Source organism: Momordica charantia (genome assembly GCF_013281855.1).
Source record: "Momordica charantia cultivar OHB3-1 chromosome 8 unlocalized genomic scaffold, Mcharantia_2.0 BLBB01000008.1, whole genome shotgun sequence".
NCBI classification, from domain to species: Eukaryota; Viridiplantae; Streptophyta; class Magnoliopsida; order Cucurbitales; family Cucurbitaceae; genus Momordica; species Momordica charantia.
In genome coordinates, this window is record NW_028275166.1 from 27,647,162 (window position 1) to 27,661,815 (window position 14,654).

The 14,654-nt window shown below is 32.9% G+C and overlaps 2 protein-coding genes across 4 annotated transcripts; both read right to left on the bottom strand.

Moving 5' to 3' along the window:
• Window positions 1–1,759: 1,759 nt before the first annotated feature.
• BIM3 (BES1-interacting Myc-like protein 3) lies at window positions 1,760–5,074 on the bottom strand. Of its 2 annotated transcripts, none has more exons than XM_022299390.2 (7): window positions 4,746–5,074; window positions 4,539–4,647; window positions 3,710–3,779; window positions 3,512–3,607; window positions 2,807–3,234; window positions 2,332–2,449; window positions 1,760–2,231 (listed from the first exon to the last, which is right to left on the bottom strand). In XM_022299390.2, exons 1-7 carry the CDS (start codon window positions 4,795–4,797, stop codon window positions 2,121–2,123), a joined length of 984 nt encoding a protein of 327 aa, XP_022155082.1. In that variant the 5' UTR covers window positions 4,798–5,074; the 3' UTR covers window positions 1,760–2,120. The 2 variants fall into 2 exon arrangements, with proteins under 2 accessions (XP_022155082.1, XP_022155081.1); XM_022299389.2 differs by having other exon boundaries at window positions 2,807–3,237; window positions 4,746–5,073.
• Window positions 5,075–7,539: 2,465 nt separating this feature from the next.
• Window positions 7,540–12,773, bottom strand: LOC111022196 (O-fucosyltransferase family protein). Of its 2 annotated transcripts, none has more exons than XM_022299367.2 (10): window positions 12,386–12,773; window positions 12,025–12,109; window positions 10,680–10,753; window positions 10,502–10,590; window positions 10,166–10,409; window positions 9,592–9,704; window positions 9,436–9,526; window positions 9,214–9,342; window positions 8,552–9,105; window positions 7,540–8,448 (listed from the first exon to the last, which is right to left on the bottom strand). In XM_022299367.2, exons 1-10 carry the CDS (start codon window positions 12,581–12,583, stop codon window positions 7,980–7,982), a joined length of 2,046 nt encoding a protein of 681 aa, XP_022155059.1. In that variant the 5' UTR covers window positions 12,584–12,773; the 3' UTR covers window positions 7,540–7,979. The 2 variants fall into 2 exon arrangements, with proteins under 2 accessions (XP_022155059.1, XP_022155060.1); XM_022299368.2 differs by having other exon boundaries at window positions 10,680–10,750; window positions 12,386–12,771.
• Between the last annotated feature and the right edge of the window lie 1,881 nt (window positions 12,774–14,654).

Genomic DNA, 14,654 nt, shown 5'->3' on the forward strand with positions numbered 1-14,654 from the left:
TTTCAATTTTGCAAAATTTTACAACAAATTTATTTATTTTTATTTTAAGTTGTTCAACGCATATCATTAAAAAAAAAATTATGAAATCAAACCACATATATATTCCTATTCATTGCTGCTAAAAACAATGATATTTCAAATTTGAACATTTATTTATTTACTTTTTTCACATTCTAAATTAAAATGGTAAACAATAAAAGTTAGTGAATTGATTACATAAATTATTCCAAACTTGCCAATCTAAGTATAATTCAATAGTTAAAGACATATATTTTAGCCAAAAAAGATCAATGTTTGAATCATCATCCTATATTTTTTTTAAGGAAGAAAGAGAGAAAAACTCAAAACTGAGTCATTTTTCTAAAAAAATTCACGAACTATTTCATTTAAAATTATTTCATTTTTTTAATACACCGAATTTTACTTTAATTCTATCATGAGTTTGGCAATAACCACTTAAGTTTTGACCCAACGAATGCCAACTCTTTTCTGTTAAAGATCAAAGAGGATTTTTTAAGGCTAAAAATGATGACTCTTATAGGAAATGATTAAATGGTAACTTTATCATCTATTTGTGTCATTTCAATTAACTAAAAAATACGAAACCAAAACAAAAAAAAAACTTGGTTTTGTGTTAAGGTGCATTTCTAGTTAAATTACAAGTTTAGTCGCTTAATTCTTAAATTTGTGTCTAAATCTTTAAATTTTTTAAAGAATTTGATAGATCCCTAAAATTTTAATATTTTGCCTAATAATTTTTTGAATTTGTGTTTCTTGCTTATTGTTTCAAGTTTTCTAGAAACATAAGAAGAAACGCTTCCAAAATTATGTAGAACTTTTGAAAAGAACAAAAATAAATTTTTGTTTCTGATTTCCATTTCCAGTTTTTTCCCAAACAGAAATAAAAACATTATTTTTATCATTATTGACTTATATATTAAAAGATAAATATAACATACAAAATTTGAATATTTAATTTAAAATTTTAATTTTCATAGAATTTTTTTTTAAATTTAAAATTTTTAAAAAACAAGAAACAAAAATTAATTACTAAAACATATTTCTATTTTTTTTAATAATAACAAAGAAGAACAAAAAATTAAAAACAATTAAAAAATATTTTTATTTTTTTATTTATTATAAAACAAGAAACAAAAAACAGAAAACATAACTTACCCTCGAGACACCCACCTAAAGTCCAAAGATTAAAATTGTAAATCAACAAAATATTATTCACTTTTACTGTATTTGTATTTCTCAATCAAATTGTCTTAGAATGACATACGTGTTAAAGTTTTCAGAAAGAAAAAAGCATTTATATAAATATATACACACAAAAAAAATAATAAAATAAAATCTACCTCATTTCATATACATATAAACCAAACATAAACAGTAGTACTTCTAAAATTAGTTCTTTCTTTTTTATTTTTTCTTTTTTTGAGATAGAATCATTAACTAGACAAACATGAACTAAATATAATAACATCTATACATTTTCAAAACATCTCAATAACATCATCTAAATAAGTTACTATTACTTCATCGTCTTTAACATGAAAAATAAATGGCCACTAAGGTATCACGAATAAACGTTGAATCCAGATCATAGCTCAACGAGATATCTATTACCATTTGAAAGGTCGAAGGTTCCATATCCACTCCAGAAATGTTAAACTAAAAAAAAAAAAAATAGAACACAAATATACTAATAAGTAGCATCAGAGATCTAGAAATCAATATTATAACATCATAACCATGCATCTAATAATATTCTTAGGGCTCTCATTAATCTGGGAAAATTACAAAGTACAAGACATTACATGCATTTTCTTTTTCTATCTCAACCTTTATATCCATATGATGCAACTGGGACCAAGGAGAAAGACTTTTTACTGTACAATCAAAGAAAATCCCAGTTGCTAACAGACAGACCACATGACCTCGTAAAAAAAAAGGCCAAGATTAATCCCAAAAACACCACCCCCACCCCCAATTTAGGAACAAAAAAAGAAGAAAAAAAATTAAATAATATCACACTCAGGGATGGGAAGAGAACAAGGGAGGAACAGGAAGAGGGAATAAGATAAAGAAGATCAGAGTAAACACACTAGCTGTGGCTACACCCCTGTTGTTCTAAGCTTCTTGTGAGCTTGTTCTGAGTCCTCACTGAAGCAGCCATGTAAGCTCTGTGCCATCGCTTGATTGTTCAAAGATTGTTTTTTATCATCCTGATGGGAATTATAAGTAGTGGATCATATAACAGAAACAATTAAACTAGCTAGCAGAAGAAAGGACTTGAAATGGCCAAGGTGAAGGTTAATGATGAACCTCTGAAAGGGATGTCGTTCTGTTTGCTCGTTTTCCGACATTGACTTTCACTGAGATGTTGGTCTGCGACAAATCAACGCCTGAAGCCTGCAGGGCCTGGGTCAAGGTACTCAGTAACCTGTTCAATATGAAAACTAAGTCAATGACAGAAACAAAAGATAACTGGGGGTGGCTTGAAATACCTTTCAGAACAATTCTAGCCCCCTATGGAAACAAAAATGAAAATATCATGGAGTTAGTAATTACATGAAATTAGTATCTTTCCATCTTTTTAAACCAATTATCTATAATCAAACCAATAAACTGCCTCCAGCAGGCAAGGCAACTACATGTTTTTATGATTCTCTGACGATATGAAGAGAAAACATATGTGAATTTAGCTAAACAAAGAGGGAAAAGAACAGTTTCTGCTAGATTTTACATTAAGAAGATACGATCAGATGCGGATAACATAAAACTCGTGGCAGATGCTCACCCATGGGAATAGGCACCTGAGATACTCTCCAGTTCACTTTCCACAGTCAGATCCTCCTGATCACTAGCAGCATGGTTTGGAAAACCTGTGGTGGTACAGGTTCTACTCTGCAACAATTCAGTCTGGATCTTGGAAGAAATGTTCTCGGAACATGATGCAGGTTCGTCCAAAGATTCGGTTGATAAACTACCTCTTCCAGCTGAGTTGAACACAATTGGTTGTGCATGCATGCTCATGGGGAGACCTTGAGTAGCAGAGACGAGAGTATGATCCACTGCATTTAATACTGCAGCAGGACCCAAGTCCGCGTCCATGACATTTGGTGCATTTGTTAGCATTGCTTGGGAGAAAACAACAGCATTCTCATGACTGGAACCCCTCTTTACCACTTGAGAATGATCAACATAACTTTCAGCAGCTCTATAATTCTTCTGTCAACAATTGGAATTACACAAATTACAAGATTTTTCCACACAGTTAGGATGACGAACATGCCAGGGAATGAAGTGTTTGTTCACAGTTTCATACATTAATAAAGTGAATACACGACTTCCATACTCTCAAGAGAAAGAATGATAATCTAGAACAGTTATTTAGAACTATTGAAGGACCTTTCTAACTCAATTTCCAGAAAAATAAAGCAAGAAAGCCACCCAAGCTGGTGGATGACAAACTGAAAACAAATGTCAATCAAGAAGATTATACCCATGGCATCAACTTTGTAGGCTCCGAACTCCAACCTTGGCACGATCCTTCATACATATTTAACTTCTCTTGTAGAAATTGAATGTACTCTATTACCTAAAGTACACATAGATCAAATATCAATTTAATTAAATAACAAGGAATCTCGAAAACTAGAATAATTAGCAATCAATCTACAAATAATAATATGTTATATACCTCTAACAAGAATGAAGCCTTGTCTCTTTTCTGATCATTCTGTGGTATGATATCTCTCAAAATCTGAAATCTGCCCGGTTACAATATGATAATATTTCACACAAACATGAGAATATATCACCAAAATTACGCCCAAAAAAAAAAAACCCCCCAAGGACAAAAGGGCATTTAAAACATAAAGGAGAAACTATCCTGAAAACTAAACCATTAACTTGTAAAAGAATTAAAGCATTAGGTTTAAGCAGAATTTAAACAAGGACAGAGAATGAACTTTCGTAAAAATAAAAATCACTGAAAGTAGGGATGTGACAAGTCAACATGTTATTGTTCAAACAACGATCCTGAACTAAGTGAAATTTGTAGAGACTTCCAGTAAATATTCAAACGAGGCAAAAACATTTGCGAATTGCTCTAACATCTGAATACCCATGGTCCAAAATATTTAACTGAACCCGTAAAAAACCGCTTCACTTTACTTTTACCGAACATAACTATAGGAAACAAAAAGGGGAAAAAAAAAACAAAAGGTATAAAGAAGCCGTCATAGAACTCTGAACTTGCCGCCATTTTTACAAGTTACAAAATCAAAACTGAACAAGAATGATTAACTCTTTAATCAATGTTTCACTTGTAGTTGAAAGAAATTTGCTTCCTTTACAGCAATCACACAAGATGACAAACAAACAAGGGGGAAAAGGAAAAGCCGTCCATATTAGCCGAAAAAGCTGAAGCAAGAGGCAAAAACAATTTATTTCCCTTAAAAAAGGATTCAATTAAGATAAGATTCACAATTTTTCAGTAGAAATTAAAGTCACAAGCAGCAGCATACCTTTCATTAATTTTACTCCTCCTCCGCTGCTCAGTCTCCGAATGTTTAGACCGATGACCACTTGCCTTGCTCTCCCCGCTCTTCCCCTCTATCTTCACTCCCAATTCCCCTACCAAACGACCAAACAAAATTCAACCCAAGAGTCATTTCTTAGAAATACAGCAATCAATTCAAACCTAGAAATCAAAGAGAGAGAGAGAGAGGTACCGTTGCCGTCGTCTTCGAAGCGTTCCTGTACGGACTTAGAAGTCTTCACCATTTCGAAGAGGGGGGAAAGTACAAATGAATAATCCGAATCCACTGCGGAAACAGTGCCTCGAATTGAAGAATTTGTTGGTTCAGCAAGAAAGAACCTGAAGCTGAACCCGAAGAGGAGAAGAAAAGGGAAACGGCGGGCTTCGGCGGAGGGGGGTGGGAATAATTCCGGCGGGCCAGTTACAGAAGAAGAAGAAGAAAATTGGGAGTAGAATTGGACGGCAATGGAAGCCCTAGAAGAGAAGGAGGTGGTCGAGCAATTGAAATTTTTTGTTTGTAATATTTTTAATTAAAATTTAAAAATTATTGAAAGTTTTTTTCTGTTGGTAGTGGCGGGTGCTAATTTGCGCCGGAATAGTGCCGTACACCTTACAGTTACCCGAGGTAGAAGACCCTCACATTGGGCCTGGGCCTGGGCTTGGGCTTGGGCTTGGGCTTGGGCTTTTCCTTGATTTTGGAGAATTTCTTTTCTTTTCTTTTCAGAAATGTTCATCATTTTAAATATCCACGAATCTAGATTTTTAGAATTCAAATAAGTCTTTTTTTCCTAATTGCTCTCAATAAATGTCATTACATTATATATTTTAAAATGTATTCTTTCTCAGTGAGAATGGAGAATGATTTAATACAAATATTATATTAATTATTGAATTATAATATTTTAAAATATAGTAACTAATCCATGCATATACTCCTACTTAATTTTTCAACGGCTCTTCCTTGATTTTTTCGAGTATAGAATTTAGCGATTAAAAAGATAAAATGTCGTTAGGATTTAAGGTTTAAGCTTTTATTTATTTATTAAAAATATATAAATATAGGTACAGCTTGGCAATTCTCACATGGGATCCATCGTAAACCGGTCTTTATGTTGACAAATGTATAAATATTAGAGTTTTTAAACATTTATGATCATTATAGCCTTTATTTGTAAAATTTTAACACAGAGTATTACACATAACTGGAAACCTTCCATATAAAGTCATGGTTATATTTCAAGAAATATATTGATTGTAGTGTTATGTCGGAATTGTGATAGAAAAAATGAGATTAAAAATAAAATTAAAGGACTATAATAATCACTAGTTTAAAATTACATTGACTAAAATGAATCAAATTTAAAAATACATTGATCAAAATAAACATTTTAAAGGTGTAAGGACCAAAATGAACCAAAATGGGAAGTATAGAGACCAAAATTTTATTACTTCACTATTTATAGGTATTTCAAAGATAATAAATCAAGCAAGTGGCTTGCAATTAGTTAAGGGTAAATTTGTTGACCTTTACGTTTCTTGTTGTTTATGATTTTCAATTTTTGATAAATGTAAGCATTTGATGGCTATTCTTGTTTATCATTTTCTATTTTTAAGATATCATTTTTAACCTTATGTAAAAAAGTTATGAAAGCAACAAAACAATTTCTTGTTTCTCGTTCTAATTTTCATTTTTTTTTCAAATCACAAATAAGAGTTTATTTTATCATTATTGAATTACAAAATGCATAATAGATATTAAAAAAATAATATAAAGAATTGAATATTTAATTTAAAAAATTGATTTTCATATAAAAATTAATTTTTTAATTTAAAATTTTACTAATCACGAAATAGTTACCAATATTATTTATACTTATCTTTCAATAAAAGAAGAAAGAATTAAAAGCCAAAAATAGTTACTAAACACAATTTTTTTATTTATTAAAAAATTAAAAATAAAAAACAAAAATAGAAAAGTTACTACCTAACTTATTTTAAAACCAAAAACCCACATTGTTTATAGGTTTATTATTTGTTCTTAAAAATATTTGAATACTTTTTCAAGTTTAGGGAATTATTTTAATTTTTTAAAATAAACTTAAGCATACTTTTTTTTTATTAAAAATGTTTAAAAAGTTAACATTTTTTTTCAACACTATTCCTCCCACCTTAATCTTCTCAAGCATAAATTATTAATTTTTCTTTTCTATAGCTGTTTCCAAATATCCCTCTATTGTATTGTTCATTATGTTTTAGTTGAACAACTCCACTAGTTGTCCTTTTTTTCTCCACTAACAAAAAATAAGACATATATCACATAAAGTTTTAAAAAGTTTACTTTTTGCACCCATATATATTAGCTCCTAATTAATGTTAAGGGTATTTTTCAATTTAGTCTACTATTTAAAAAGTTTTAATTTAGTCCCTCATCAGTCATGAATGTTTTTCAATTTAGACTATTGTTTAGAAAGTTTTAATATAGTCATTTAGATTATGACATTTTTCAATTATACTATTTCAACTGCTGGATGTTAAATTCGATTGGTTATAAACTTATGTGACATGGTACTTCATAATTTAGGAGAAATTTGCAGGAATTCAACCGTCTAAAAAAAGAAAAGTAAAAAATTATACCATTTTTTTTTAAATGTAGAGGAGGTAGAAAATTTATTTATTTAATTAGGATGTAATTCACCTTTTAAATTTTCGAGTCTGTGTATAATAGACTCTTAAACCTTCAATTTTAGGGTAAGTCATTGAACTTTAAAAGTATTTAATAGATTCCTAAATTTTTAATTTTATGTCTGATAGATTTCTAATGTCAAGATCTAATAAACATAAAATTGATTATAAAATTGAATTTTACGCCGAATAGAACCTTCAACTTTCAAATTTTGTCTAATTAGTATACGAGTTTTTAAAAATGTCGTTTAGATCAAGAACCTATTTAGATACAAAAGCTGAAAATTGACAAAAGAAAAAGATACTTAAGAATATAATTAAAAGATTAAATTTAACCAGAATCATTTTACAAGCCTAAGATTTTCTTTCAAAACAAGCACCAGAAAATTTACATGAAATGTACGAAACGAAGCTTCAAACCAGAGGTCGAAAGTTAAGACATCTATACCTCCCCTTAAGACCGAAGTTACGAATCCCCACCCCGACATTCATGAACTCAAAAGGAAAAGAAAAAAAAAAACCTTAAAACCAGAGCTAATGGATCAGAACATTCAAAAAAAGGAAGCTGAACCCAGTGCTCTAGAATCCTAGTAGCCTAGTAACCAGTTAAAGAACCTGCTACTTATCCAAAGAATGGCCTAGCTGTTGCATAATCATTAAACTTGTCAACCATTTTTGCAGGCAATTTGATCACTATGAGCATTACAAAATTGTTGCTACCAATTTCAAGTAATTCAGTTTCTTGTTATCTCTCTCCTCCATCAAGTTCCTCTTGATCATTCAGCAAAATAGCTTCCTTACTGTTCAACTCTCCACTTCCCTCTACCCGGTTTTCACTACTGTACCCAAAAAACGATTCCGATGTTGGCTCATCTTCGTCGCTATCGTCTTCACTTTGCTTATCTTTCGATCGCAACTCACTTCGCATCCAAGCAGGACAACGGTGCACAACTCCTAGACCACCAGCCTGAGCTTGCAATTGAGTTGTCGTTGTCATCGTCGAAGGACTTGAAGCACGGTCTGAGTCCTGTCTTGAGCAAGAACATTCAGGGACTGGATGAGATAGAAAAGATAATGACCTTGATCTTGTCGATGCTTCCATCAGGCTGTTGAGTACGGACTTTCTCAGATGTCGACGAATTGATCTCAGCCACGTATAGTTTGCGTGATATAGGTGGTCTCTGGTTTCTGCTAAGAGAGCTGCCACTTCTCTTCTGCATTGACAAAAGCATTGTAGAATTAACTTGGGGTGGAGGGGATATAGAAGAAGAAAGCAATCCACGTTTGGTCAATACGTCAATATAGAAAGACCGATACCTGTCAGGCCGGTATGTTTTGAGGGAAGCTGACTGATAAAGCCTGTGGCCCATCACCAAGCTCGCAAAATTTGGATGCCCCTTGCCATCGCGATCGAACCCAGGGATAAAAACATCAGCTTCAACAGATACCAGATAGTCTATTGCTTCCCAAAGCAATTTATGGGCATTGGTTCTCAACTCCATCACGGTACTTTCAGGCTCATTGTCACTCTCAGCCACCCAACCCCACCAACCTTCGATGTTATGTGGATACTTTGGCCTTGCTGGCGGTGGTGGCAACGGGCGAGGACGTGGACCATCGGTCTTCCATGCATTGGGCTTTGAATCCTTCAAAATGGAAGGTGGAGACCTTGGATAGTTGCTATTGACATTAATCTCACGACCATAAAGCCGATTAAGTTCCCATGGGGTGCTGAGGGAAGTCCTATCAACAACATTCTCAAAAATAGCATGGAGAGGAGTCAAGGTTCTTTGTCCACCAAAAACTTCTCCGCCTGAGACGTATATAATGGTGTCCCACGAATATCCATGAGCACGGAGAAGAATTCCAACCTATAAAAGATGAGTATTGATGAGCACTGAAGATTGAAAGGCACCAAATTCTACATTTTTATCTAACCATTTGCTCCAAACAATATCAACTTGACCTTGATTGCTTACCTCTTCTGGCATTAGTGGACAAGAACCATTAAGTCGTTGTTCCTCAGAATTCACCGAAAGCTTCCCCTTGACGATCCCACGCCTTCGCATCCATAATCTTTTGTGCTGAATGAGCTCATTATGTACATCCTGGTTTTCAGTCCAAAACAAACACACACACCAGACGTCAGGATAGATCCCCAAAAGGTATAACTTGTGTATTTGAGATTCAAATAATGTTACCTGAAACAGTTCGGCACAACCATAATATGCTAAGGCCTCTCGGGTCATTCCCGGATAGTAGGCTATAAAAGGCCTGCCTGGAGCTCGTAATCTACATGAAGAATTTGGCATAAGGAGACAGTTTCGAGAACCGTTGGAAGCATTTCAAATATTTACCTATGCAGAATTTTGGTGGCAAGATCCTGAACTTCCACTCTGAATCTAAGAGCATGAAAAGCAACTCTACATCTCAATCTTTGATACTCTTCAAGATCAGGAGGAAGGATAGCCTGGACCAGAAAAGAGTACAATCTATGAGATTCGAAGCACTTAGTTTAGTGGAAAATCGAGCTTTCATCAAGACAAAAGAAATAATATTCGCAGAAAAGTCCTCAAAAGATATTTTAAGATATTAAAATTTTCAACGCGATTGATCAAATCATACGGCAGAAAAATGGCAGAACCATCATCCAAAAAAAAGAAAGATATTAAAATTTTCAAAATAGTCATCCAAGTAGCCCCTAGTTTGCAAACCTTTACTTCTAACCCTCTAACCAACAACTAAATTTAATATCTTCAACAAGAATCCAAGATTACATAAAACATTTCGGAAAATAGAACATGAACTATATTATGAGTCCAATAACATCAAACCCACAATGTCGTTATATAAGTTAAAATTTGCATGCAGCATATCTTATTGAAGAGAAAGTTGCAAATATTTTGAATGAGTGCAAAGAGTAGTCATTGCCTGCAAGCATCCACCATCAGGGATGACTAGCTCGACCACCGAGTGCTTCTTTAGAACAGGAAGAACATGGTGCCGATAAAAATATGGAGATGCTAAGTAAGGGGCTTTAAATCGCGGAATCTCCTTTTTCCTCCGAGCACCATTCAGATTTCTTGGAAGTGTCTTCACGATTTTAACATCTCGAGTCAAGGCTGCAATGAACTGATCCTCATTATAGAGGTAAGCAAAACTCTTGAACTGGGAGCTGCATGAAAATAATTAGACAACTTCTATTTAAAGAGTACTTTTTCAAGCCGTGAAGAGAGGCAATATAATAAGGATTGGAACAGTTCAAACCTGATTCCTTTGCTGCTTGTGGTTGATTGAATCTCGGGAATTACTAAGGTAGCATTAAGTAGCCGGGCAACAACAACAACATCACATATCTAGAAGACCAAGCATTTGCAATTCCTTCAGTTTGCTACCATAACCTGATATTAATATCATAAAAGAGAATAAACCATTACATGCTTACCGAATTCCTGATATCATGGAATCCACCCTGTATCCGGACAAAGATAAATCCATTTGATTGTAATGAGGGATCTGCTGACATGATTAGTTCAGGAATGCATTCTTTTAAATACAGCTCTTCGGAATTGAAAGGCAACAAATATATACATCATGGAGAATAACAGGTAAATATATTTTCGCTTAGTGTGAGCACAAAACAAAATCAAGATTCTGATTTGGGTGAAGCAATATGAGTATAACTATTAGACACGGTAATCACAGATGGTCATTGAAGAAGAAGAAGCTCCTACTTAAAAAACTAATAATTTATACTATTTTCCCAACAATATCACTACCAAAGGGTACCGGTTCTCAGTAGAAAGGGTCTAAGCTAATTCTAAACTTTACATGCTTTAGACAGGGGAAAGAATCCTTTTGGTCAGACTGAACCGTTACTAGTACCTTTTTAATGCCTTGAATAATCAGAAGATTAAATCCCAAGCATGATCTCTCTAAGACTTTGTTGTTTCTTTCTCGACGTACAGTTTTAGAGCTATAGGAAGACAGGACAGGACCTATACAAGCACTCTCTGAAGGCATAAAACTCTAAATCGGTTCCTAAACCTTCTATGCTTATTCATTTTGCTGCTTAAACTTTCAAATAGTATGACTAGTCCCTAACCTTTGCACAAAATAATATTTTAGTCCTTTCTGTAAACAAAAAGATATCTCATGTCAAGTTTTTGCTAAAGACTAAAATGACTTTTTACATAAACAAAACATTTAAAAGTTGGTCAAATTACAAGTTTAGTCCCTAGACGTTTAGGTAGGTTCTAACAAGTCCTTGAACTTATAAAAATGCTTAATAGGTCCTTGAACTTATAATTTTGTATCTAATAAGTACATGAACTTTAAGTGTCTAATAGGTCCTTAAACTCTGTATTTTGTGTCTTGAACTTCCAATTTTGTATCATTGTATGTTTGATCATTGACCTATTCGACATTTTTTAAAATTCACAAAATTATTAGACTCAAAACTGAGAGCTCAGGGTCCTATTAGACACTAATAGATCCTTGAACTTTAAAAGTGTCCAATGAGTCATTGACTTTTCAATTTCATGTCTAATAGCCAATAGTCCTTAACATAGACACAGAATTAAAAAAGTTAAGGAGTCTATTAGACACTTTTAAAAGTCTAGGCTGAACCAGAAAGTTCTAATTTAACTTAAAAGTCACCAAAAAGGAATAAGCGTGAAAGTTGAGGAAGCAACATAGGATTTAAACCTGATTCGATCTCTCTATAAGATGAAAATCTGCAGTAACAATAAGTGGCAAACAGGCAATTGAAGGTGCAGAAGAGGCCATACCAGAATAGTGTTGTCTAGGATTTGCATCAGGATGCAAGGACTCCAGCCGCCTAACTGGGCCCCAAAGGCGTCTAAACAAAGGACTCTGAACCCCAATTAGGACAAAGAACAAAAACAGCATCAAACAATAAGATACTGCAATCGCAGAACCATGTAAAATGCACCCAAAAACCGACTGAAAAACACGAAACAAGATACCAATTTCAAAGGAAGACAAAATTTCTAAGCAAATCTCCAAAACAGAGCAACAGAGAATCCAGATTTGAGGCTATTTCAAGTTCACAGCAGAAACCCATTTCTTATTCTAAAGAAAAACGAAAAGCAAGATCCTCCAGAAACAATACGAGAGATGAGATCTTACAGTTGGGGAAAAGTCTGCATGTTCAAACACAGGCCTCCATGAGAAGATTGTAACAGAGGATTGGAACTCAGAAATGCCCTCTTGCGTGAATCTAGTCAGAAAGAAGTGGGTGAAGAGGGAGAAAGCTGAAAGAACAAGACCCACCAAACCCACCCATTTCATCCTCGATTTCAACACCATTTCCCCCTTCCCTTTCATTGCATCTCTCTCTCTCCTAAAGCAATTTTCTCTCCCTACAGAGCTTCAGGGCAGAGGAGGAAGACGACGGAGGAGCAGTGGAAGAAGAAACTTAGTAGAGAATTTGTTGAGTGAACCGCGACAGAGGGAGAGGGGGCCGGGGGAGACCAAAATAGCACGTGGGAGCAACAATTGAGCGAGAGAGATCAAGCAAAAAAGAGTCTTTTTTCATTTTTGTGGGTAATTAAGCAAAATCTTGGTGGATTGTTTTAGGACACTTGATTATGGACAAGACCAAGTAATAAAGGAGGGTCCTTTTTTTTGCCTTTAAACTTGAAAGCAGTGTGATCACATGATACCATAGCCTTTTTTCCTCTCATGTGACCTTAGGGAACTTTTTTCTTTTATGACTTTATAGCTTCATAGATTTCTTTCTTTGTCACATTGGATTCAAGAATGTCTCAAACTTTAGGATTCTTAATTTAATGAAACTTATTAGCTAGGTAGCATTGACTGATTTAGTAGAACAACATTCCAGTTTGAGGCTCAAATGATGACATTTGGTGTTTTTACTTTTTAAAGTTTTGATTTTGTCGATATGGTTTGAGAACAATTTCGACTGAATCTTTGTGGTTTTATAAAAGTATCAATTTGATCTCTCTTATTTGGTCAAATTTGAATGTCATAGATTATGGAATATGTGAACACAATTGTTTATTTATTTATATGACAATAACCTAATAATATTATTATTATTTTTGGTTAGTTGAATGTACTAGTTGATTTTATACAAGTTTAGGATTCGGTAAAAAATAGGGGAAAATGAGCAGGTTTGTAATTAAGTAATAGCTCAAATTTACATTATGTTTCAATTTCATTACAATATTTTAAAATTTTACTTCTTAAAAAAACAATCTAAGTCATACTAAATTTGAATAATCAAATGACAGCAGATTAATTGTACTCAGTACATGAACTTTTAAATTTATAATTACTAAGTTTTTAAACTTTCAATTTTGTGTTCAACATGACGTTCTACTTTCATTTTTTTTAATCTAATTTGTCATTGACCTAATCGACATTTTCTAAAATTCAAGACTTATTAGGCACAAATTGAAAGTTAAAGATCCAATTAGAAACAAATTCAATTTTATGTTGAATAAATTGGTCAATTTCTACAAATGTCGAATAAGTCTAGAGCATATTACACCTAAAATTAAAAGTTCAAAAATATATTAGACATAAATTTAAAATTTTAAAACATATTACACGCTTTTTAAAATTCAAAGACCTATTAGTCACATACTTGAAAGTTCATGGACTAAAATTCTACTTTACAACATGAATAAGCAACCTTAGATCGAACCCTACCTGTTGATCAAAAATTGGGATCAGAGAGGACCAGTGCAGAAGGGTCGAGAAGAACTTTATGAAATGCCTTAATCCGAAACATTCTGATCAACCAATCTCCTAATTTTATGGATATCTCACTGTTTTTCAATGGAACTTAGAAATTATTATTTTTTACCAATTAAACATCTTTTGAATGTTAAATATCAACTCCAGTTTATTAATTCAACACATTTTTTGATATAGAGTATACTTTGTTGACATTTCAAAAGAATATAACTCCCAAAATAAAAGACTTTGTCCACTAATAAGGACTATGCAAAAGAAAGTAGATTAGTGTGATATATTATAGCAATAAGTGCACATATTTGCAGCTAAGTAAAGAAAACAAGCAAATATATTATCCTTTTAACCTTTACAAGAAGAGGCCTATTAACACACACTTTATAATAGAGAAAATTAAAGGGCAAAAACTGATTAGCCTTTTGGTTGACTAATCAATATCTCATAATTATTTTCCATGGTAAGACAAAAAACATTCCATGTCCTTTGTCTTTTAGTTTAAACTTTATATAATCCTAAAAATTCCAACAAGTGTTCAAATTATTCCAAATTATCTAATGCTACTATTTAACTATTAGAAAGTATTTCAAGAAAATTGTTTTAAACAATTAATTTCTAGACCTATTTTTACATGTGCCTTTGTTTTAATGTAAAGAATTGTTTGGAAAGATATTTATTT